The sequence below is a fragment of the Hyperoodon ampullatus genome (assembly GCF_949752795.1).
Source record: "Hyperoodon ampullatus genome assembly, chromosome: 1".
NCBI classification, from domain to species: Eukaryota; Metazoa; Chordata; class Mammalia; order Artiodactyla; family Ziphiidae; genus Hyperoodon; species Hyperoodon ampullatus.
The window spans coordinates 60,934,014-60,958,464 of record NC_136914.1 but is presented as its reverse complement, the minus strand read 5'-3'; the positions used below and the strand labels follow the sequence as shown (position 1 = coordinate 60,958,464).

General features: G+C 50.7%; 1 protein-coding gene across 1 annotated transcript in view; it reads right to left on the bottom strand.

Moving 5' to 3' along the window:
• Positions 1–24,451, bottom strand: part of LOC307057548 (cadherin-23-like) — a gene marked incomplete at both ends in the record, with an annotated part of 199,415 nt that overhangs the window by 47,665 nt on the left and 127,299 nt on the right. Inside the window, one exon of the mRNA XM_079710714.1 lies at positions 16,357–16,435. Within this exon, the coding sequence (XP_079566840.1) occupies positions 16,357–16,435 (79 nt within the window). The remainder of the gene's footprint in view (positions 1–16,356; positions 16,436–24,451) is intronic.

Genomic DNA, 24,451 nt, shown 5'->3' with positions numbered 1-24,451 from the left:
TCCTCATCAGTAAAGTGGCAACAATGATAGTACCTTTATCATCGGGGTGCTGTGAGGAGTAAATGAGTTCATATATGAGCTGCTTAAAGCAGTGCCAGGCACGTGGTGATTACCAGATAAATGTTAGTAAATGTTATTATTAGTTGGGTGGGTTTTCCCCTTTACCTCCCATCCTACTCCTTCTCTTCTTCCAAAGAAGTACCAATCCAGTGCTTTGCTAAATGTCTCTGTATATGCATGTATTATTGTTAAATATCTACTGTGGCTATTTTTTTTTTAACTTACAGACATGGTATTATGCTGTTCCATTCTATTTCTTTTATCACTCAACACTAGGTTTTAAAGATTTATCTACAATAGTTTGCTGTCTGTACATCTATTAAGTTGAACCCTATGAAACTGATGACATTTGACCATTTTTGACCTACAAAAATGGTGATTTCATCTAATAGTATCTGGCTTCAAACTGATACAGAGTATTCTTTTTTTTTTTTTTAACATCTTCATTGGAGTATAACTGCTTTACAATGGTGTGTTAATTTCTTCTGTATAACAAGGTGAATCAGCTATATGTATATATATAACCCCATATCCCCTCCCTCTTGCGTCTCCCTCCCACCCTCCCTATCCCACCCCTCTAGGTGGACACAAAGCACCAAGCTGATCTCCCTGTGCTATGTGGCTGCTTCCCACTAGTTATCTATTTTACATTTGGTAGTGTATATATGTCCATGCCACTCTCTCACTTCGTCCCAGTTTACCCTTCCCCCTCCCCGTGTCCTCAAGTCCATTCTCTACATGTGCATCTTTATTCCTGTCCTGCCCCTAGGTTCTTCAGAACCATTTTTTTTTTAGATTCCATTTATATGTGTTAGCATATGGTATTTTTTTTCTCTTTCTGACTTACTTCACTATGCATGACAGACTCTAGGTCCATCCACCTCACTACAAATAACTCAATTTCATTTCTTTTTATGGCTGAGTAATATTCCATTGTATATATGTGCAACATCTTCTTTATCCATTCATCTCTTGATGGACACTTAGGTTGCTTCCATGTCCTGACTATTGTAAATAGAGCTGCAATGAACATTGTGGTACATGACTCTTTTTGAATTATGGTTTTCTCAGGGTATATGCCCAGTAGTGGGATTGCTGGGTCATATGGTAGTTCTATTTTTAGTTTTTTAAGGAACCTCCATACTGATATAGAGTATTCTTTAGTGTAGGGGTTGGCAAACCTTTTCTGTAAAAGGCCATAGTAAATGTTTTAGACCTTGCAGGTCAAGAGGAAAAATTGAGGACATTATGTTGGTACTTACTTAACGAGAGAAAACAAATTTCCACAAAATTTTTGATGAAATTTGAAGTATAACAATAATTGAGCACAATTTTTTGTAACACTGGTCTACTAGTAAGAAGAATGGAATTTTGGGGCAAAGGATAATACTTTACTTAAGTGGAGTTCAAAGATAGTGTTTACTACCATCAAATCAACTGCAAAAATACTCATCTTTAAAATCCATTCTTAGCTTGTAGATCATACAAAAACAGGCAGAGGGAGGACCTGGCCCATATGCCCATGTGAGTATGAAGAAATTGGTCATTGTAACCGCCATCTGCATTTCTCTGATTTCTAGACAGTTTTGGTACCTATACGTATATCCACTAATCTTTGGGGTGTCCCATTCTGTGAATATACTTTGCTTATTTTTCTATTGACTTTACCAACTTTTTCCTATTGATTTGCAGGAATTCCTTATATGTTCTAAATATTAGTCCCTTGTTGGTTTTAATTGTTGCAAAAATCTGTTCCACACATGTCATCTGTTGTTAACTTTGTCTATATATTTCAGTGGAATTGGAAATCCTTTGATGATCAATTTTTCATTTATGGCATGTGTTCTTGGGTGTTAAGAAGTCCTTTCCAACTACAAGGTCACAAAGATATACCCTCACGTTTCCTTTTATGAGCTTTATATTTCACCTTTCACATTGAAGTCTTTAATCCGTCTGGAGTCTACCTTGGTATACAGTGCATGGTAGGGATCTCGTTTTATTTTTCTCCATATAGTGAGTTAGTTTTCCCAACACCAGCGACTATACAAGTCATCTTTTCTTCATTGATTTGTGGTGCCATCTTCATCATATATAAAGTTCCCATATTTATATGTGGGTCTGGTTCTAAGAGCTCTATTCTGTCCCATTGGGCTATCGTCTATCTTTTAAAATGTACTAGATGGATTTGGGGCTCATCCCACTCATTGTCCTGCTGCCCTCTTCTGTACCAGCTTCCAGATGACACCATCTCAGGCTGCTAGGTCCCTATGGCTTGTGGACGCTGCTTGTGATGATGAGCTGGCCAATCTGACCCCCTGTAGGAAATTTGGAACTGGAAAACTAGAATATGGAGATGGTTGACAGCTGAGGCAGAAGTCAAAAGGACATTTCAAGAGTAGCCATGATGGAGAGAGGTCAATATAGCCATCATGGACTAGGTAGATGCATGGATCCATCCTGGAAGACCATGAGGGAGCCATTGGAGAAGAGGGACATGAGCGGGGCAAATTTTCAGAGAGGGGCAAAGATGCTGTGGTAGGCTAAATAATGGCCATCAGACATCCAGGTCCTAATCCCTGGAACCTCTGAATGTTACCTTTGTAACAAAAGGGAAGTTACAACTGTGATTCAGTTAAGCATCTTGATATGGGGAGATTATCGGCTGGACCCTACAAATAATCACAGATGTCCTTAAAGAGGGAAGCAGAGGGAGATCTGACTACAGAAGAGGAGAAGGCAATGTGGCCAGGAAAAAAGAGATTGGAATGTTCCAGCCACAAGCCAACGAATGCTGGCAGCCACCAGCCACTGGAGGAGGCAAGGGGTGGATTCTCTACTGGAACCTCCAGAAGGAACCAGCCTGGCTGACACCTTGACTTTAGCCCTGTGGAACTAAATCTCTTTGGACTCTGGCCTCCAGAATCATAAGAGAAAACATATCTGTTGTTTTAAGCCCTTAAGCTTGTGGTAGTTTGTTACTGAAGCCATAGGAAACAAACATAAATGCTGTAAGAAAGGAGAGAGAGCTCAAGCTCTGTCCCAGTTCCTCATCCTGGAAGGCCTGACTCCAAGGAGGGTCTGTCCCGGATTCCTATAGGAACCCCACAGCCTCACAGAAGGCCCCTTTCTCTGAGCTTCCTAAGCATACTTGAATTCTTGGAACCACAGGTGCCCTAAAAGGAACAACCAACACTCCATAGCTTGACCTGTAAGACCATTCAAATCACCTTCCACCTTCCTCCTCTACAGCCCAGTGGGCTTGTCTGCTGCCTTTCAGACATCTCATGAATAGTCCTTCCTCAAAGGCTTTGCTCCAGTTGGTCCCACCTGCTTGGGATGCCCTCCTCCCCACCTAACCCACCCACCCTTCAGTCTCAATAATACTGCCTTGTGGGCTCTAGTCCTCCCTCATTTCCAAGGTGGTATCATTTACACGATTCTATCCAATAGAGGGCTGGTGTTTCCTGAGTTCCTGCCTGGTGTTGGGCGCTGTTCTGAGCACTTTACATGTATCAATACAACTCTCAGAACCCCCGGGAGCTCCATCGTCCTTCCCGTTGCACAGATAAGGAAAGGTTCAGGTCAAGTTACTCCGATGTCAGGACTGCCCAATCTTCAGTCATTTGGATGCCACCCTCCCAACTTTTTCCATATGTGTATGCAACTCCTATTATTATTATTTTCTATTTTTCTTTCATTTGATTCCGTTTCTCCCTTAAATAATCATTCTAAAAGAATCTATCTAAGCATCTCACAAATGGAGAACCAGTTCATTGGCCATAAATAGTCATTGTAAAATAGAGAAAATGAGCGTACGTGGTGAGATTTCAGCTGCATCAGCTTGGCATCTGAAGGCTCCAGCCTGCTCTCCTTCTGTTAAATAGGGAGACGAGCCAAGTGGTAGAGAGGTGTTAAAGATGTGAGTACCCAACTGGACTTTCTCCTGGACAGTACTGACAGAAATAGAAATTCTAAAAGAGAATTGAGAAGGGAATAGCCCTCTCACTGCGTGATGCGATGTTATTTCACGCCCCACCCGTGTGTCAGTTAAAATCATCTCTCTGGGGAATCAGCGGTCAGTTGGGGTGAAGCTGCTGCCCTCGCCCCAGCCCCAGCCCCAGCCCCCAACGCTCTCAGCCTTCTCTGATCTCCCAGAGGACTTGCTGACAAGCATGAGTCCCTCAGCAAATGCTGTAAGGATGGACAAGCAACTTTTCATACGTTTACCTCCCCAGCAAATCCTTAAGCTTCTCACAGAATGGTTTTCCATTTCCAATGTCCATTCTGGATCCTGTCTCCTTAAGACCACCAAGAAGGGAGGCTGGCTCGCCAAGACCTCCTCACTAAGCATCTGCTGAGTCATGAAGCTGTAACTCTTCTGTCCCTACAAACTTCTAAAGGACCGACAGCACCCCAGGACCTCAAGTCGTCCTTTCCAAAGTGCTCCCTAAGTCCCAACTAAATGGCTCTCTGGACATTTAAGACTCCGACCATCATTAAGAAGAAAAATCAGTCACTGGCTCCTTTAAAATAACCCTTGCTATGCTGGACATTGTTGTGAAGTGCCCTTCAGCTTCTGCTTTCACTGATGTGGTCCTTCAGAGTGGGGCATCTTCCTGCACTGGCAGCAGGAGGGGGCGGGAGGGGCAGTGAGCTAGAAAACAGAGGCAGCCTGACTCCACCCCACTGCCCCCCACAAAAGAGATGTCTTCTGAAGGCGCTGGAATGGAGCACAGCCCAGCAGAAGGAAAATGTGAGCAATAAATTCCTCTGTGTCAGAATGTTTGTTCACTTCAATCAATGTCTGAAAATATCTGCCCTGAAATCTCTGTTTCCAGGATATTGGTCAAATATTTGAATGGGGCAGCCAGTTAATTGACTCAGGAGGAGCACCTGACAGAGAGGCAGAGGGAGGGCTGCAGGGGCACAGGAAGACAGCCAAGCCCACAGGTAGATCCAGTGACTCCCAGACCCCGGCAGTCCCATCAGGTGCTCAGGGCAGGGGGAAGGGGAGGGGAGGCCAGGGGCACTGGAGGAGTGTGGGCTCTGGAGCCAACCTGCTCTTCCTCCCACCAGCCATGTGACTTTGGGCAGCTGGGCCTCAGTTTCTTCATCTGTAAAACGGGCTGACAATAATAGTACTTACCTCATGGGGTTAGTAGGAGAATTTAAATAGTTGATGCAGAAGCATTTAGATCTAGTCCTAGGCATCCACAAAGTGTTTGCTACTATTACTATGTTATTGTGACCCCTTACTCTGGCATTCAAAGCTCTCCCAATGTGAGTCTCATGTTGGAAGAGGGTGTTAGGGCTGGATAGGAGGTCCCCTAAATGTGTGTTCACACCCTGCCCTGTGACTGGTGACGCCCCCTTCCTTATGGTCTCTCTAAATCATCCCTCAAGGACTGCCTTTCCCAAAGACAAACCCTTTCATGACCTCCTGGAGCATTTGTTATACATGCCATGCTTCAGACTTATATGATGAATTACTTGTGCAGCTGGGTTCTCCCTAGGGCCAATACTGGACCTGTCTGGTGAACTCGTGGGTGGGCCTGCACAGTGTCTGATATGTGGGCTAAAAGAAAGGTCCCTTCCCTTTCCTTTCATATTTTAAATTGCTTTAAAACATGGGTTCTGTAGGAGAGATGGGGGTACGGAGGCTGTCACGGTATCCTCATGGCTCTGTCTGGGCCCCACCAAGAGGAGAACTGAAGGCTGGAGTAGGAGGAGTTGTTTATATGGTGGGGGGGTCATGGAGTACAGAGGGGCCCAGCAGGGATGCTGTGGGGCCCGAGTGCAGCTGCAGGTAGGGGAGAGGAGCAGCCCCTGTCTCTGCCCACGATCCACTTTGGCTCCAGGGTCATGGAGTGTCCGGGGCATGCGGGGCCATTCCAGCGGCTACGGAGGGTGTTGACAGCAGCGGCCCAGGTGAGTTACCCTCTTGGCTTTGTGCAAGGGACACCCACAAGGGATCAGGGGCAAAAGACCACGTCAGTTAGACAGCACATGGGAACCGCCTCCCTCCCTGCCCATATGGGACTCTGCAATGCTTGGGGATCTTACCAAAAGCTGTAGTCTTAGGTTTTCGCAGGCAGAGAGGAGAGGCAAGAGCCAGTGACATTTGCCTTTCTAGGGACTCCATTACCACCTGTGTGCTGAGGAACCCTAGTATCTTTTGCATGCACTTGTCATCAACCAGACGATAATGTTTTGGATAAACCCTATTAACATTCCCATTGTACAGATGAGGAGACTGAGGCACAGACAGTGCAAGTAACCTGCTCCAGGTCAGCTGAGACCTGAGTCAGGCTGGCTGTGAGAAGGGCCTGTGACTAAGAGTTCTCCCACTCTCTCTGCAGGGTGCCTGGCTCACAGCAGGCACACAATAAATGCTGATGACATGGAGATGCTGACAGGAACGTAGGTGCAGATGTCAACATTTTTGTTCTGCCAGGAAGTCATGAATCAGAGCCGCGTGGGGGCGGGATGTGGCTGATGGGCTGAGCCACTAGAACTCCATCTGCTTCACGCACCCTCTCTGCAGGGCACCCCAGGGTGTCTCCCTCCTGTGGCCCCCACCCCATCCTCTTCTCCTCCTTCCTGTTTCGGCTGCGCAGAGCCCAGAGAGGCGAGGGAACAGCAGTGTGAGGCTGTGGGTGACTTCAGGCTTAATATCTTTGTAACCATATTGCAAAAGGGCATGCCTAAGACGGCGCCTTACACTTAATCTTTCTCTTTTATTGCTTTTTCTCTTGTATGATTTAACCTTGCACCAGGTATCAAGCTAGATAAATAAAAACTTTTATTTCAGATTAGCCCCGGCTGGGGGCTGCCTTGAAAGCTGAGCAGTCATCCGGGGAGTCAGATGAAAAAGGGAGCCGGGAATCTGAGCTGCTTAGAGGGGCTCATTGCAGGTTCAAAGCTCCCCAAAGATATTTGAGAGCTTTTCTGAGGTGGGAGGACGAGATTCCCTCCCAAGCCCACAGCCTGGGGAGGCTGAGGTAGGCGGCTGACGTCCCCCTTGTCCAGCCTTCCTGACTCCCCTTCCTAAGTGGCCCCTCGCCCCAGTTACCTTCTCCTCATGCTGGTATTTCCTTCCCAATACTTAACATGGCCAGGAGACACTGCCTTTGCTGATGTTTAGTTATCTCTTCCTCACTAGAATGTGAGCTCTGTGGGTACAGTGACAGCGACTTTCCCTTCACGGTTGGTCCCCGGGGTCTGGCATGGAGCCTGGCACACAGTAGGCACTCAATTAATATCCACTGGTTAACTGAATGACTGAATGAATGAATCCTAGGATTCCAGTCCAGCACGCAGACCAGCTGGTTGACACGAATCACTTGGTTTCCCAGGCAGAATAGTAAAAGATAGCAAAAAGAATGTGGGTTTTGGAAGCACGAAGGTCTGGGTTTGAATCCTGTGTCCCCCACTTATGTGCTGTGGGACCCTAAGCACGTCTTGTGAGCTCTGTGGGTCTAGTTTCCTTATCTGTAAAATGGCTCTGGCCAGCCGCCTACTGGGGTTAGGGTGAGGGTGAGAGAGGATGTATGTAGCCCAAGGCAAACTCTCCCACAAGTTCAGAGAGAGACATACAAGATGTTAGAGCAGCATGTCTTGTAATAACAAAAATCAGTGTATACACCATTCGACAAGAAAATGGATGACCTGTGATAGTTTCACATGATGAAGTAATACAGAGTAATGAAAATGAACAAAAAATATCCACATCAAAAAAAAATATGGATGGATCTTGGATATATCATATTGAAGAGAAAACACAAGTCCCAGGAGACCGTGTATGATACTTTTTAAATAAAGTTCAAAGGTAACTAAGTGCAAGCAATATGCAATGTGACAAAATATTTTTTAAAAGCAGAGGAATGAAAAAATGCAAGATTGAAAGAGACAGCTATGGGATGGGGAGGCAAGGGATGGACTGGAGGAGGAACACAGGTATGTGAGGTATGCATGATGGTTTAGCTCTTGGGTTGGTTGGTGGGTTCACGGGTGTCCACAATATTATTAAAAATTAATAATGAAACCAAAGTGGACCAGTGCTGACTGTGAGCCAAGGACGATGTCTAAAGCAGTTCTGTGTGCCTGAAGTGTGCCAAGATAAAGAAAGAGAATGCAAAACAAATGCCGGCTAATTTCACAACCCTCCAAGGATCTCAAGCCCCTAGCAGTTCAATAAAAAGCAGTTATTTAGCGATGAGGAAAAACTAGAAATGAGCCAAATTTTTAAAAAGACAAATACCTGTTGACCTGGGGAAATCAGACTAGAACTTCCCACCAAAGCAACCACTAGACATGAAGTAGAATGAGCCCCAGCCCCCGAAAGCAGCCTCCAGCCACGACTGGTCTGCCAGACTCCAGGCCTGGAGAGAAGTGGGTTCTGAGCTGAGTTGAGGGCCATCCCCTGCCCAGCTGTGGAGGTGGAATCGAGGTGCTGCTTGGGCCTAAGTGGGAGGTCCTGGGCGTGCTCCCACAGTACATGGGGCCCACAGGAGGCTCTATAGTGTCCTGAGCAAGGGTCAGAGACTCCTGCCCATGAGGAGGGTGTGGGAAAGAGGAGAAGCAGAAAGGGAGGGTCTCAGACCATGGCGGTGAAACCTCTTCAAAGTCCACTGACCAATTTGATTCATGGGAAAGAAGCAAGGGGCAAGGCACAGCTACTGACAAAGAGCGTGCAGGGCCTCAGTAAAGGAGAGAAGAACAAAGACTCAGGTTTATCACAAAGGTGGGGCACAGAAGAGTGTGGGTAGCAGGAGCGAAGATACCCCTGAAGAGAGTAGGGAGAAGGATCAGGGAGAATGAAGTGCGGGCTCTCCCGTGGTTCATCAGGAGGAATTTAGTGTTAGTGTGACCTATTGTTGTTGTTTTGGTATGTGGTGGGAGAGAACTGGAAATAATATATGTTTAATCAAATTTTTAAAAAGTCAGAGGCACTGTCCCTAAATACTGTTGAAAGAAGAGAGCCATGGGATGCAAACTGGATAAATCTTGGATGGCACATTCATTCCAGCTCTCAAGAGAATGCCTATCAACTACCAGTGGCTGATGGAGGTTTGGAGGCCCATTCAGGCTCAGTGGGAAAGTGTGCTGCGATGAATTAGCAATGTCTGCCTTGGTATGGGATGGGGGAGATCTGGTACACGTGCTGACACGGGTCTAGTGTGGTAGTCATAGGTGTAAGCAGATCAGCTTTCCTTATGAATATGTCCCTTTCTGCCTAGGCTACCACCAGGACCCCAGAAACCTAGACTTAGAGGTTAGAAGCTTCTTTGTCTCCCCCTTTTCCTGCACCATCTATTTTCACTATATCACCTTGCTGACTTCCCTCCTGTACATCTTCACAACAACCCCCAGTCCTCCCCTAGACTGATGCAGTAACCTGTTAGCAGATCACCCTCATTCCAGTGCTTCCTGTTCCGATCATCCAGAACTCCTATGAGATAAATCTTCTGATGACCCTCCCACCCCCAGCCATGCTCAAGCACCCATGTCTTTTGCCTTGTATGCCCTCCACCAACTGGCCCCACCACTTGTCTCTGACCTGCCCTGACTCCTCCCTGGCTCCCTCTTGGTTCCATCCGTTCCCCACTGTGCCTGGCCAGATGCCCTGAGGTTTCTGGGGCTTCCAGGCACCCACTGTGTACTCCAAGCCAGGGGCTTTGGTGTGCAATTCAGACTTCCAAAGCAGATCTGCTTTTCCTGAGTTTTTACTTCTTGGGGGGAGAAACATGCCAAGCAGCTTAATCACAAGGGCTTTGAAGTGATTCAAATGATGGTCTCCTGTGATAGCTGTCTCCCACCAGGCCATGGCCAGGGGCCCGATTTAGTTATTGGCATATGTGGGGGTGTGGGCTTGGGCAAGTCTGACTGCTTATTCTTCCTCTCTCTCTACACACACACACACACACACACACACACACACACACACACACACAGCTTTCATTTCAAAGCGCTCAATGTATTTTCAAGGAACTGCCTCACTTGGTAGCATTGAAAGTGAAATCCAGCGAGGGGCGAGTGAGTGCTTTGTCCTTCACTAACCAACCTGGGCAAGTCCGCTAGTGTGACCCAGTGGTGAGGCCACTGCCTTTCAAGCTGGGACTGAGGGCTTTCAGCCCTGATACTGTGCACCTATTCTTCATTCTAGGTCAGTGTTTCTCAACCTGAGTTTCATTACCGCATGTCCCTCCAACCTCCCTAGCCATTTGAGACATTTTTCCTAACTGCTCCCCCAAGCTGCATGAAATTTTAATACCACAGATATAGCATATGTATATCTGTGCCTTATACATAAAAGAAGTAAGATATTTTTTACCTCTCAGAATAAATTTTTGCCCCCTTGGGGGTGATATTATCTTGCTGATGACACGTGCTCTTCTAGACCAGAGCTTCTCAAAGGGTGGTCCCCAGACCAGCCACATCAGCATCACCTAGGCCCCACCCCTGGAGTTTCTAATTCAGGTTTAGGGTGGGGTAAAAATTTTTTCATGACTAATATAGTTCCCCGGTGAAGCTGATCTGGAGACAACACTTGGAGAACCAGTGCCATCGTGCAAATTGGCTATATTCTGAAACCCAAGAGACTTGGGTTCAAATCCCGGCTCTTCTGCTTTGTAGCTGTGACCCTTGGTCAGTCTATAAAAGTCCCTGAGTCTTGCTCTACATGCCTATAAAGTGGAGTAATAATGTCTCCCTCATACACTACTGTGAGGGGTAAACGCGTCCAGGCAGTGCCTGGCACACAGCAGGCACCCAACAAATGGGGTTCCCCACCCCTCACCCTGGGGGATATTGCAGAACTGCAGGAGGCCCAGGGAAGCAGGGCTCAGATAGGGAAAGGGATGATGAGAGAGGTTAGGCCCCTTCAGTCTGGAAAGTGGTGTCTGGGCTGAGATGGCGCTGTAATGCAGAAAGCGGTGGAAAGTGCTAGCTTGGGCTCCTTCACCAAATCCTCACACCCCAGGGTGGTGAGGGCCTTCGGGTACTGGAGAGGGGTTTGTTTAGTGTCAATTACAGGAAGGAGAGAGTAAAATGACAGAATTCATCAGTCCAGTATTTATGGAAAATGAAAATGCCTCCCCGTTTACCTGCTTGCTTCCACCTGCCCTCCTCCAACCCACTGTGAGCTTCGCATGATGCAACCCCGACCACGTCCCTCCCCTGCTGACCTGGCTCCCCGCTGCCCTCAGGACCAGGGCCTGGCGTTCTCCTGGGCTGGGCATTCCACACCCTGCGTGCCTCCTCTCCCACGGCCTCCCTCACGTGCTGAGCTCAGCCACGCTCAATTACTGCAGCGCCAAGATCGGGCTGCACGCTCTGGGATCTTGGTACTCGCTGTTCCTCTGCCTGCAACAGAACCTCCCTCCACACTTCCCGGCTGGTTCCTGCTCATCAGGCAGGGCTGGCTTAGACGATCTCTCCTCGTTGAGCCTCTCCTCCCAGTGATGGCTGGGGAGGCGCCCCCCTCCCACGCATTCTTTCTCACTTTTTATGATGGATATTTTTGAATATACACAAAAGTAGAAAGAACAGTCTAGTGGAGCCCCCATGGAGCCATTGTTCCATGTTAACAATTATCAGCACAGCCCCTGCTGGTCTCCACAGTGTTCCACCAAGGCATTGCAGCCTGTCCCCCTGACTGCCTGCAGGTTCCTGAGGCTGAGACAGTGATTCGGGCCCCACCAGCTCTCAGGACATTCGCATAGAGAAGACCCTCAATCCACTGTGGGTGGATAGTAGGAGTCTCCATTTGTTGAGGACTTACTACAAATTCAGGTGCTCTGCTAAGTGCATACACGTCTTAGCTCACGGAATCCTCATAGCATCCCTGTGAGACGTGGGTTATTATTACCTCCACTTTACAGACTGGAAAACTGACACTCAGAAGGTTACATAGCTGGTCGGTGGTAGAAGGCAAGCCAAGGCCGTCTACCTCTGCACTAGAGCTGCTCATTGAAATAAAATGCGAGCCACATGTGCTATTTGAAAATTTCTAGTAGCCACATTAAATGAAAAAATAAATAGGTAAAGTTAAATTTAATAGTATGTTATCTTTAACCCAGTACATTGAGTATACCATTTCAACATGTCATCAATGTAAGACATTACTGAGATATTTTACAATCTGTTTTTCATACTAAGTCTTCAAAATCCTGTGTGTTATCTCTACAGCACAGCTCAAATCAGACTGGCCACATTTCAAGTGCTCCAGTGCCACACGGGCAACCGTATTGGCCAGCACAGCTAGCAGTCACCACCCTGGACACGGCCCTAAAGCCTGCACTCTCAACCACTTACTTCTCTATACTTAAATGAATTAAGGAGAAAATGAATGACTAGGAGTCCCAAGGACCTCTGGTCTTGATCTTTCTTTGACAATAATGCTTAATATTTTATGGCCCTTTAGAGTCTCTCTGGCATCATCTCATCTGCCACGGGAGTTATTATCTCCATTCCATGAATGAGGATTATGGGGTTAAGAGGGCCAAACGCCTTGGCTGGATACCCTGTGGCAGGTGGAGGTGCTGGGCCTCAAACTGACAATTCTGGACTCCAAGTCCAGCGCTCTGCAGGGCAGCTGCCCCTTGAAGCAGGACTACCTCCATCTGGTAGAGGAGGGTGTCTGCTCAGACCACAGACTGGGCTGGCCACTGGGGATAGGAGCCCGCAGAGCTCCAGAGGTCAGGCCCTGGAGGAAGTGATGCCCTTGGTGAGTGGCAGGGCAGGCACAGGCTGAGGGAGCGATGGGGCCCGTGCCAGGTTCTCTCTGGGCAAAAACCTTGTCCTTCTTTGGTCGTAGTTTGGCCATAAGAGGCAGAGAACAAATTGATGGCAATGGAGCCATAACTTACCTCTGAAGGCCTCTTTGTTCTTGGCAAAACAGAGGGGTCATTAGTAATGGGGAAAGCACTGGTGTGCGGACATAAATCCCCCCAGCTGCAGGGATGATAAACAGCCCGGAGGGGACAGGGCCTCAGGGAGCTGGGCAGGTTAAACTTGTGCCATGGATCACTGTGGGCTCAGGCCTGTGTCCGAGGCAGACCACCTGCCCAGGCTCTGGAGGTGCCTGGGGACTCGGTCACCCACAGTGCCCTCAGGACTCGCACCCAGCTCCAGGAGCCCCTGAGGCCCTCAGTTCTTTCTTTCTAATGAAAATGGTTCCAGAGCACCTGGGCTGGAGCAGACTCCCACACTGGGCCCTCAGGGCCAGCATGGGGCAGTCAGCATGAAGGGGCCCGGGCAGGGCATCCCTTCTTCTCGCTTCAAGCCAAACAGGCACCGGCCAAGCCACCTGGGAGAGGGCTGCGACTTAACACCCCTGGAGAGGCAGGTGTGTGAGGCCAGGCCCTCGGTAGACAATGTTCTTTGCAGCAGTGGCTACGCTGGCCGGCTGGGGGAAGTAGAGAAGAGGCCAAATCCTAGCCTCTGTCCACCTGTCCCCCTGGGGACTGTGCCCTCCTGCCTGCCTGCCTGCTTGGGCTTGGGCTGAGGCTGGCTCACAGGGAGTCCACACCGGCCCAGGCCTGGGGAGAAGGGCAGGCAGGGGAGCCAGGTGCTCAGGATGGCAAGGGAAGAAAGAGGACTGCCCTTTCCTCAAGCTGTCTGAAAAGGATTTGGGTGTGGTTGGGTGGCGACAAATACCCATGACCATGAAGACCATCGTGGCCACCCTGCCAAGTGCTATCTCACCGAGGATGGCAGACATTTGCCGCAGTGCTGCCCCCTCCATTTCCACACCCATGGCAGACTCTACCAACTGAATACCACACCGAGCTTACTTGGCTTCCTGGTCCTCTTCAGGCAGCCATTACCAATCAATCAAAGTTGGCAGGTAAGAGAAAACCCATTTGTCATCCTTTCTAAAAGCCCTCAAGGCACATCTGTGCTGGCAATGGGAATCCTATAAAACTATGCTAAGTGTTCCAGGCCTTCCAGAACTTTCTGCCTCCCGCCCCCACCTTCACAAACATCCCCTGGGTCTCCCTTCTTGTCCTGTTGTTTGCACTTGGGAACCTGGCCCAGGAGAGCGTGCCTCTGGAAATCTCACAGGATGCTGCCTCAGGCAATTGCCGCCAGACTCTAAGCTTCAGAGCCCAGCCCAGATACCAAAGCAGCTCTGCCCTGCAGCCTCCTGCTCCAGAGGAAAGGGGTGACTGCGGCCATCTTTGAAAGTTAGAGAGGACCTGAGGGTCTGGGGCTGGTGGCCTGGCATCCAGTACGGACCTGAAATGGACCAATGCCCTGGAGGATGGCCTCCCAGTGTCACTGCAGGCATTATTTCCAGTCTGGCCATGACCTCAGGCCAGGTCCTGGCTCCCTGCTTCCCACCCCCATCTAGGAGTATGTCTGGAAGCAGCCCAGAGACAATAAGATGAGGAGACAACCCCTTACCCAGCCAGGTATCCCGCTCATGCTGCCACCTCATACTAGGCCCCCAACTCCATCACCCTTGGGGCTCACCGGTGTTCCCTCAGATCTCCAGCACAAGCCCCTTGTCACTGGGAGGCACTTGCTTTGCTTCCCAATTTGACAAACTCATGAAGGATACCAGCATCAGCATGGGCCTCCCTTCTCCTCTGCTCACCAGGAGAGGGCCCGCTAATTCCCAGGAGGACTCTGTCTTCCTTCCTAGGACTTCCTTTTCCATATCCTGGCCTAAGGACCACCTGCCTCTGGAGCACTGGGAGAAAGGACCTTTCCTGGATTGCACCCCAGTCCTACAGAATGAGAATCTTCATGCCTGCCAAGGACTCTGCATTTTTGGTAGGAGCCCCAGGTGATTCTTGGGCATACTGGAATTTGAATACCCATTACTCTAGAGTGATGTTCATTCATTCATTCTACAAGTACATATTGGGCTTTACTCTTGTTGAGTCCTGTCCTGGGCATCAGAATGGGGAGGAAATGGGGTGCGGGGAGCAGATGCCCAAACCCGCACTGCTGTTACTGACCACATGAGCTGGTCTGACATTCGCTCTGGGTCCTGGGGTGCCCTGGGCCTAGAAGCACAATAATAGTTATTCTAGAAGCTGTAGGTCACAGGAAGCCCATAATGCCCTGATTTCCTGCATTCCAAGGATGTGAGGGGTCTCCCTCACACCAGCTAACCCTCAACACCTGGAAGGTATTATTAGATGCTAGCAGTAATAATAATAACAGCTAACACTTATAAAGTACTTTACATACATTAATTAAGCTCTTTACATATAGTAAGTCTTCTGACTTTTGAACCACCTAAGGTAGATACTCTTATTGCTCCCATTTTATGGATGAGAAACTGAGGTATGGAGATCCACCCCAGGCAGGATGCTCAAGAGACTCCATCCATGTTCTTGATCACTACACATTGGTGCCTTTTGAGCTTTAGGGAGAAAATGCCCCCAAAATGCCACTCTCTATTCTTGGCAGTGTGGTAGGGAGGGGCAATGGGGTGGACACTGGCCTGGTGGCCTGCCATCCTCCTGGCCATCAGTCTGGCCTGCCCAGATGCACCAGGCTGACCGTTCACTCACCAGCAGGTTGGGCAGGGAGGCCACGTGTGGGGTGGGGGTGGGAGAACAGGGACAGGTCTGGAGTGTGTGAGTGAGCAGTTTCTCCTGGACCTCTCACCAGCCACCTTGCTCCAAAGCCACCTAGTCCCAAGACAGCCAAGGAGCTGCTGCTTTGTTAGTCTTTGGGTGGGGACGTGGGGTGAGGGGTCCCATCAACCAGAACCCCCTTTGCATTCAGTCACTATTCTGTTCACCCAAGAGATTGGGTGGGAAAGGAGGCGTTATGTGCCTCCCTGCAACATTCCAGACGAGACGTGACTTTCTAACGGTCAGAAATGTAAAAGGAGCATGAAATCAGCCAAAGTTGCAGCTGTATTAGTTCTAAAGTGATGTAACAGCTGCCATCTCTTCATCAGGCGAGTAAAGAAAAACAAAGAAAATCCCAGAGCACTGGTAAGGGTCACCAATGACCTGGGCTCAGAGCCCCAAAGTGCCCAGAAGCCAGAGACCTCGGACAGCGGCGCACACTCCTGCCTTCCAACACCACCCAGCAGCCCCACGCACCTAAGCCTCCGTTCCAAGCTCCTTTTCCCCTCCCCTGCTCCTGCCTCCTTTAGCCGGTCAGTTCCCTGCCTGGGTCCTTTGGCCAAGGTTGTCCCTGGGGGCAGGTCCCTTCATGCCACTGTCCCACATGGCCACAGATCTCTCCACAGTCCTGCAGAGCCTGACACTCCTAATGTGGCTCTTCTTGGGTCGGGGTGGGGGACCAGGGCAGCCCAGGCCTTACCTGAGATGATGGTGTAGCCAATCCCCCGGGGACGTCCTTTATCCTGGTCGATGGCGGTGATAACACGCACCGTGGTTCCCTGGGTGGGAAAGAGAAAGGACTTGAGTTTGGTCGCCCAGCCCCCAGGCTGCTGTTCTTCTTTGTAGCTGTCCTGGCACCCACAGCTTCCCTCCCCATGGGGACTTCCTGGCCAGCCTAGGAAGTAGGTACCGAGTACACAGGCCATCATCCCTGGGACGTACACTGAGGCCCCCAGGCAAACACCTCCATGTCCACTGGAGAGGCCCAATCTTGCTGATGTTCTTGCTCCCCCTTCCCCTCCCCATCTCCCCTCATTCGGATAAACCACCCAGGGAAGAAGAGCTGATGGAGGAGCATCCAGCAGGAGGACAAGAGGTCTGGTCTCTATCTCGAACACACATCAATGCTGTGTGACCTCAGGAAGTCTGCTGCACCCCTCTGGTCTGTTTTTCCCCACCTTAATATGAATAACAACAACTCAGTTTTCACTAAGGCCTGAGTAAAGGAGAAGATCATGAATCAACTACTCTGTGAATGAAAGCATCATAAATCCTGAAAATGAGAATCTCCAGGGATGACTGTGACAACCATGGAGGCCACCATGGTCCTCTGAACCATGCCCCACCCAGCACTACAACCGGCAACTCCTGCCTCACGTGGCTCTGCCCCACACCCCATTCATTCTCCCTGCAGCACTGGGGGAGAAGGGGCTAGGGGCTGGGACTCCCACAATGGGGATTCAGGGACCCCTGCTTTTGGGGAGCACACAATATGCACAGACACTGCTATACAGATATGAGGTTGCTTAGATGCATAAATGTACCCCAGAGTGTACAAGTCCACCTGGAGGAAAGGGTTATACAGATGGTGACATTTAGGATGGGTCATGAAGAGCAAGTAGGAGTTTGCCAGAGACAGAAAACAAAAAGGAAGGTGCTCCAGGCTAAAGACACAACACCGGGGGGCTTCCCTTCCCTAGTGGCGCAGTGGTTAAGAATCCGCCTGCCAATGCAGGGGACACGGGTTCGAGCCCTGGTCCGGGAAGATACCACATGCCGCAGAGCAACTAAGCCTGCGTGCCACAACTACTGAAGCCCGCGTGCCTAGAGCCCATGCTCTGCAACAAGAAAAGCCACCGCAATGAGAAGCCCGTGCACCACAAAGAAGAGTAGCCTCCACTCACCACAACTAGAGAAAGACCACGCACAGCAACGAAGACCCAACGCAGCGAAAAATTAATTAATTAATAATAAAAAAAAGACACAACACCGGCAGGGGTTTGGAGGCATAAGACTCACTAGGAAGAGATGCTGGCATATAATGGGCACACTCAAATATCAACTGACTGGCCAATTGATTGAATAAATGAACGTACAAATGATTGGATCCCAACTTCGCCACCACCACCGCTTACTGAGTTGCCCCTCACTCAGGGCAATGTTCACTTTGCTCTCCAGGTCCTATCACACCAGCCATGCCTGCCTGAGATTCTGGCCCAGGCTGCAGTTCCCCTGACTGATGGAGAGCAGGACAGCCTTGTCCCCAACCCCTAGAGAGATATCAACCCTGGCATTTGCATGTCTAATGAAGGTCTCTTGTGGCATTGCTGCCTCTCACATATTCACCGTTCATCAGCTGGAGACTGAAGCCTGCAGGCTGCACCCTCCACCCCCACCTGAGCACCTTCTCTTGTGGGAAGAGGCTAGTTCCTGACATGCAGGCCTCTGGCCCGGAGGGAGTGCCCTGGGGGCAAGGTGCCTCTGACTCCTCCTGGTCTCCCTGCCAGGACACAGGAGGGGCATCTGCCACCTCACCCTCCTGGGGCAGTGCTGCCCCTGCACAGCTGTCACTCCAGCCTCTCCTGAGCCCAGGTGTGCGGCAATCCTGAACGCCCCCAGGTTTGGCTGAGGGAAGGTGAGAATGTTGCAGGGGAAACGTCTCCAGCAGAGAAATGGACACAGCGCAGAGGCGGAGGCCACATAGAAAGCAGGTCTGGCTCCTTCCTTTGCACTCACCCCTCTTCCACCCCCCCCCCCCCCCACAGCAGGAGCTCTAGCTAGATCCCATGGGGGAAACAGACTGATACAAAGTCAGAGAAAGATGCCATTAAAGACGCATCTCTCGAAGTGGGTTCTGAGGACCTGAGCTGTGTGAGAGAGCGTGAAGCACCTGTGCCGGCAGCAAGGGCCCTTTTCTAGAGCTCACCATGTGCCTGGAGCTGCTGCGAACTCTTTTTATGTATTAACTCATTTCACCCTCTCAACTACCCCAGGAGACAGGTCCATTTTACAGATGAGGAAACTGAGCACCATGAGTTAAGTGGCCTTTCCAAGGTCCCACCGCAAAGAGTGAATGGTGAAGCCAGGATTCAAGGTCAGGTACTTTGGCTCCAAAATGCTCTTGCCTGCCAGGAGATGCTGCTTCTGTAACAGGTTGTTATAATAATGATAACTGTCATTTATGAAAGTTGTGGCTATGAACCACGCACTAGTGTAAGCATTTTACATGTATTATTTCATGCCAAATATGGGAAAACATACATTCCCTGTCCCTCCCTTGGAGATGCACAATGGGCTTTAATGTGGTAAAGGCTCCCAGAAGTAGTAAAGTGGTAAAGAAATCTGTCAACCTTTGTTCTCCCCCGTTTTCTGAGCTGAAGGCGGATTCTTTTTGTGTAACATCTTAACAGCCTCAGACCCAGGGGCATCTTTTGGGGGTTACGCCTTTCCTGGTGTCACTCCTTACACAAGAGAGGCCTGGATTTGTCCCCAGACCTGAGAGCGCAGGACTCTGGTCTAAGGCTCCAGCTGCCAGGAAGGGCTTTCTCAACACAGGGTCAGCTCCCTCTTTTACAGCCCCATCCAATCTGGGCCTCATATGTGTTCCAGCATGAGGGTCCCCTGGCTGCCCCTGGCCTGCTGAGGGCAGGGACTGGCCTGCCAGGTCAGCTGCCTGCCAGGTCAGCTGGGCCCAGTGCCTACCAAAGCACCATTCCAGACAGTCGCTAAACAATAAACCTCAAGGGGCAGCTGCATGCTTGCAGGAGTACAACCAGGGCCTGGAGTGGTTAGTGAGCCTCGGGAGGACGGGAAGGGTGCCAGTGCTGGTGTGTGCAAAGAGGGGAGGTGGTGGTCAAGGAACCCTCAGTCCTCAGAGCCCTGTGAGAATCTCCCCATGGGTAGCCCTGCCCTTGGCGGCCTGGAGTCCTCCTGGGTGGGCAGGGCTCAGAGGGCCCAGCGGGAGAGCCAGGACCAGAGCCACACCTGAGCTTCCACGAAGAGAGCTCTAAAAGGCTCCTGACAAAGTTTGGGTTTTCATCTTTTTGGATAAATAAATCCATTTTTAATAAAGCCCTGAGCTTTTAATACAAGCGCAGCCACAAAGACTGGAAATGTTATGAGAAGGAATTAACAGGGAGGAATAGGGGCTCTTGGGAACCCACGGCTCTTGTTTCAGAGTCTCAGTGATTATATTTTCAATATACTGAAACTTATTTCCAAAGATGAGAGGATGGAGAAGTGCCCGCCCCGGGCCTGGGCCCCTCTACAGGGGTGCACTCTGCCTGGCAGGCTCTCCAGAGAGGTACCCCAGCTTGGGGTGCATCAGGGCCTGGCCGGGAGAGCAGGTAGGTGGGCCCAGAGGGCTAGAGATGGAGCCCACCTGGCCACAGGGCTTCTTCCCTTCATGGGAACCCACACTGCAAGCAGGAGGCTTCCTGGGAAATGAGGCCCTCCCCCCCACCCAGAGAGGCTAAAGGTGCACAGGCCTGCGGGGTCCCAACTCCTTATTGGGGGAAGATCAGTACAGCAAGGGGGTTAAGGGTGTGACTCTGTGGTCAGACTGTCTGGATCTGAATCCTTTGCGTGAGTTATTTAACTTCTCACTGCTTGGGTTTCCCCATCTATAAAGTGGGTACTACAACTGTCCCACACCTCAGCAAGTGATACATGTAAAGCACTTGGAACAGCACTGGGTGCACAGAAAATGCTATAAAAGTGACTGTCACTATTCACTGGAGCCTGGAACCGCCGTGCGCTTCTGATGAAAGCTAAGAGGCCTCATCCCAGACTATGCATGCATGTGATGCTCCAAACAGTTCCAGCAAAATGCAGGTCCCTCAGGACCCCAGGTTAACAATCCCCACCCTGGAGGGAAGGTGGGAATTCTATAGAGAGAAGGTGGGAATTTCTGGGAATTCTATAGAGAGAAGAGCTAGGAGCTCACAGGGAGAGCTAGCATTAGTTGAGCACCTACTGTGTGCCAATCACTGTGCCGGGCTCCCGCATAGGTTCCTTCACTTTTTTCTCACAACCTCTCACAGTGAGGGTACATGTGGGGAGACTGCGGCTCAAGTGTTCAGGGATTGGCTTAAAGTCTCAAGGTGCGGTGAGGGGGTGAGTGAGGGTGCCAGGCAGCCCCAGCCTCTGAGGCTTGGGTACCAGTAGGGAAGTCGGGGCAGAGCTGAGAGGAGCTGGGACTGCTCTAGAAGGAACATGACTCTCCCTTCTGTGGCTGCCTCCTTCCAAAGAAGCTGGCTGGGAGAGTGGCTGAAGCTGGAGCCTCAGGGGGCCCGTCTACCTCTTTCTCTGCCCGCCCAGCACCACTCCCCTCCCCCATTTCCATGACAGGATTAAGGACTTGAAAGGATGACATGCAGTTTGCTTCGGGAGTGGGAGGCACCCTTGGGGGGAGGCAGCCGATGGGGGCCCGGAAGAGACTTCCGACAGGAACTGCCACAGCAGATTCTGAGGCAGAAAATCCTATTTCTCAGTCCTTAATTCCAGTCAATTCCAGTCAAAGGGCTGATAGGCATCGGCTGGCAGTAATTTGTGCAGTTTATCCGCTCTTTTCACCTTCTATCGGTCCTTCACTGACGGGCAGGCCGACATGCTGTTGCTCGAGTGAGGAAATTAAAATTTGATGCAATAATCCCAAATAAGAAGGATTTTATTAGGTAATATATACACTTTAGATGGGGCGTGCTGACCTGATACACTGATAGAGGGAGGCGTACATGCTGGGAGCTGCAGATAAAAAGGGGGAGTGAGGGAGAGTGGGTGAGGGTCTGGATGGAGGCGCCAGGCCAGCAGGGGCAGGGCCGGGGATGGGGGACTCCTGGGTCCTCCGGCCTGGGGGACTGATCAGGCCATGGTGCTCCTCTACCCTGGCCTGGCCGGGAAAGTGCTGCATTAAATCAGGGCTCCACACTGTAAAGGGACATGGAGGGCCCGGATCAAGGCATGGAAATGGATTAGAAGCCTGGAAAAATCAGGCTTAGGGTGTATGGGAAGCTGTGCAAGGGACGTGGTAAACTTTCAAGTCTGGAGGCAGGGAGGAAGGCCAGAGGTGTGTGGACACAGAGGCGACTCTGTGGGCGCTGGGAGAGTCCGAATCTCCCAACTTACTTCCTTGTCTGGCTTGTCCAAGCCTGGTCATGACCCAAGAGGCGGGACTCAGCCCTGCTCCCTGGGAGTCCCCCAGACATTGGCTTTAGTGGCCTTGCGGGACCAAAGGGACAACCCCGGCAAGGCAAAGAGATATCAAGGTCCCTCATCCTGAGAAAGAACCATGTCAGATGCCAAGGAACTGAGCATAAGGAGGGCAGGAGCCAAGGGGAGCAAGGGCCCCGTTTGCCTGTTCTGAGGAGTCATCCTAGCAGGGGCCCGTGGAATCATCTGGAAAGTGTGGCTTAGCACAGGGCCCTGCACACAGCAGGGGCTTAATAAACATCTAGAGGATGAGTATAAGAATGAAAAATAGAATGGATGGCTGGACGAACTCAGAAATCTGCAGATCTGAAAGGAACACCTGTAGTAACAGCTAGATTTAGTATTACTCTGCTACGATACAGGGATGCCAGGAAAGACAAGACAAACTGAAGGTCTCAGAGGATACTCACACCAACACCCCTCTTGCTGACCACCGAGACTCTGAAATGAGGCTGAAGCTGGGACCCGCAGCCCAATCCAAACCCATAACCGCGGTGTTCTAACGTCTGCTAATGCTGGCACTGCTGGATGCGTCAATCTCTAAAACCCCCAGGCTAGGGAGGCACAGTTGAGACAGCTGTAGCCCTGGTTCCCCGAGGAGGAAGAGGTCTGGAAGTCGTGTGATTTGGCCAAGCAAGTGCATGGTAGCACAGCGACCTGCTCCGAGACCCCTGGCTGCCCAGCCACCATCATGTCCTCACTTCAATCGACAAGCTGGCTTTGCCCATATTACCTGCATTCAGCCCTGAGCACGATGCCCTGGGAGGCCTAAGACCAGGTCCCAAAGACTCAGCCGCCTTGGTGACCAGGAGCCCCAAAGTAACCCCCTTACACATCGGTGAACGTTACAGGTGTGGCTACAACTCGGTGGGAAGTCATGCAACAAAAGGAGGGTGAACTCCAGCAGAGTTGAGGGGAGAGGGATGTCTATGCCTGGGCCAGTGAGGAGGAAGCCAGAAAAAAATTCCAAGAAAGGTCGTCAGTGAGCTGGGAACCAACAGATGGGTGACTTGGGGTTGGTGACCAGAGCAGGCACGAAGGGTGATGAGGATGACAGGATATTGAGTGGGCTGGTCTGACCAGGGCATTTGTTTGTTTGTTCGTTCGTTCATTCATTCATTCACTCATTCCAAAAACACTTCCTGAGCACCCGTGGTGCGCTATGCTCACAGCAGACCCCATTCTTGCCGCACTGGTCTCGCGGTCCAGCAAAGCAGCCGAGGGTGAGTGAGCCATGCAGGAGCACTGAGCACTGAGAAGGGATGGCCAGGGGCTGGGGGCAGATGGAAGAGCCCACCTCATCTGAAAGGTCAGGGATGAGAATGTGAGTGCTTATTAGCAAAGAGGTTTTGGGGGAGGCAGCCTACAGTCTTGAAAGCCCAAGCTCCTGCTGTCCGTGGACCACCAAGAAAGAGATGGCTGGGGTGGGGACATTCAGATGTCTCCCTCTGCCCTCGAAGCAGATTCAGACACCTGCAACAGGAGGCCAACTTGTTCGTCAGACCCTCCAGCCCACAAGCGGCCCCAAGAAGTGGATACCCCTCATACCTGGAGCCTGCAGTATGGTGCTTGGAGGAGGCCAATGGTCGGGACAGGCCATGGTCTCAAACTTGGGGGGCAGGCTTCCTGGTCTGTGGTGGTCCAGGAGCATGGCCTGCACTCCGGTCAGGGGAGCCTGCCTCTCACTTGTACCCAAATCTGTGAGCCTGTGCAGACACGCAGGTGGGGCCCTGAACAGCCACGCGTTCAGGTGTGTGTCCCCCTTTGCTCTCAGAGCTGTGTCTTTCCTCTAAGCACATTTAGTTCCCTCAGAAGGAGGGGCACAGTTTTCTTTCCACAGAGCTGCTCCCCAAGCTGTATGTCCAGTGGTTGTGTTTGCCCAGAGGAGCCACCTTTTTCCAATTCATCAGCCCACAGTGGGTGCTCTATTCTAGTCTGTACAAAAGCAGGGATGGCTACCGGACAAGGGATACCTAGTACTGCCTGCCTAGCCCACAGTTGAGCAAAGTTGCCCACCCACAGCCCCTGCCCAGGGGCAGTGGCATGCTTTGTCTCTAAGACCCCCAGTCACAGCTGATGACCATGGTGGAAACATGGCCCACGGGCAGCCAATCTACAGGCTGGCTGGTGACCTCTGACCTTATGACATGGCACAAAATCACACCATGGCCGGGCTTCCCTGGTGGCGCAGTGGCTAAGAATCCGCCTGCCAATGCAGGGGACACGGGTTCGAGCCCTGGTCTGGGAAGACCCCACATGCCACGGAGCAACTAAGCCTGTGTGCCACAACTACTGAGTCTGCGCGTCACAACTACTGAAGCCCACACGCCTAGAGCCCATGCTCCACAACAAGAGAAACCACCGCAATGAGAAGCCCACGCACCACAACGAGTAGCCCCTGCTCGCCGCAACTAGAGAAAGCTCGCATGCAGCAATGAAGATCCAAAGTAGCCAAAAAAAAAAGAATCAGACCATGGCCAATCAGGTGCCTCTCTTGAACACGTGGCCTTGGGAAACCCAAAGTCTGGAAAGTTAGAAGGGGCAGCCGGAGCTGTGAGTTCTCAGGGAAGAGCCAAGCCTAAGAA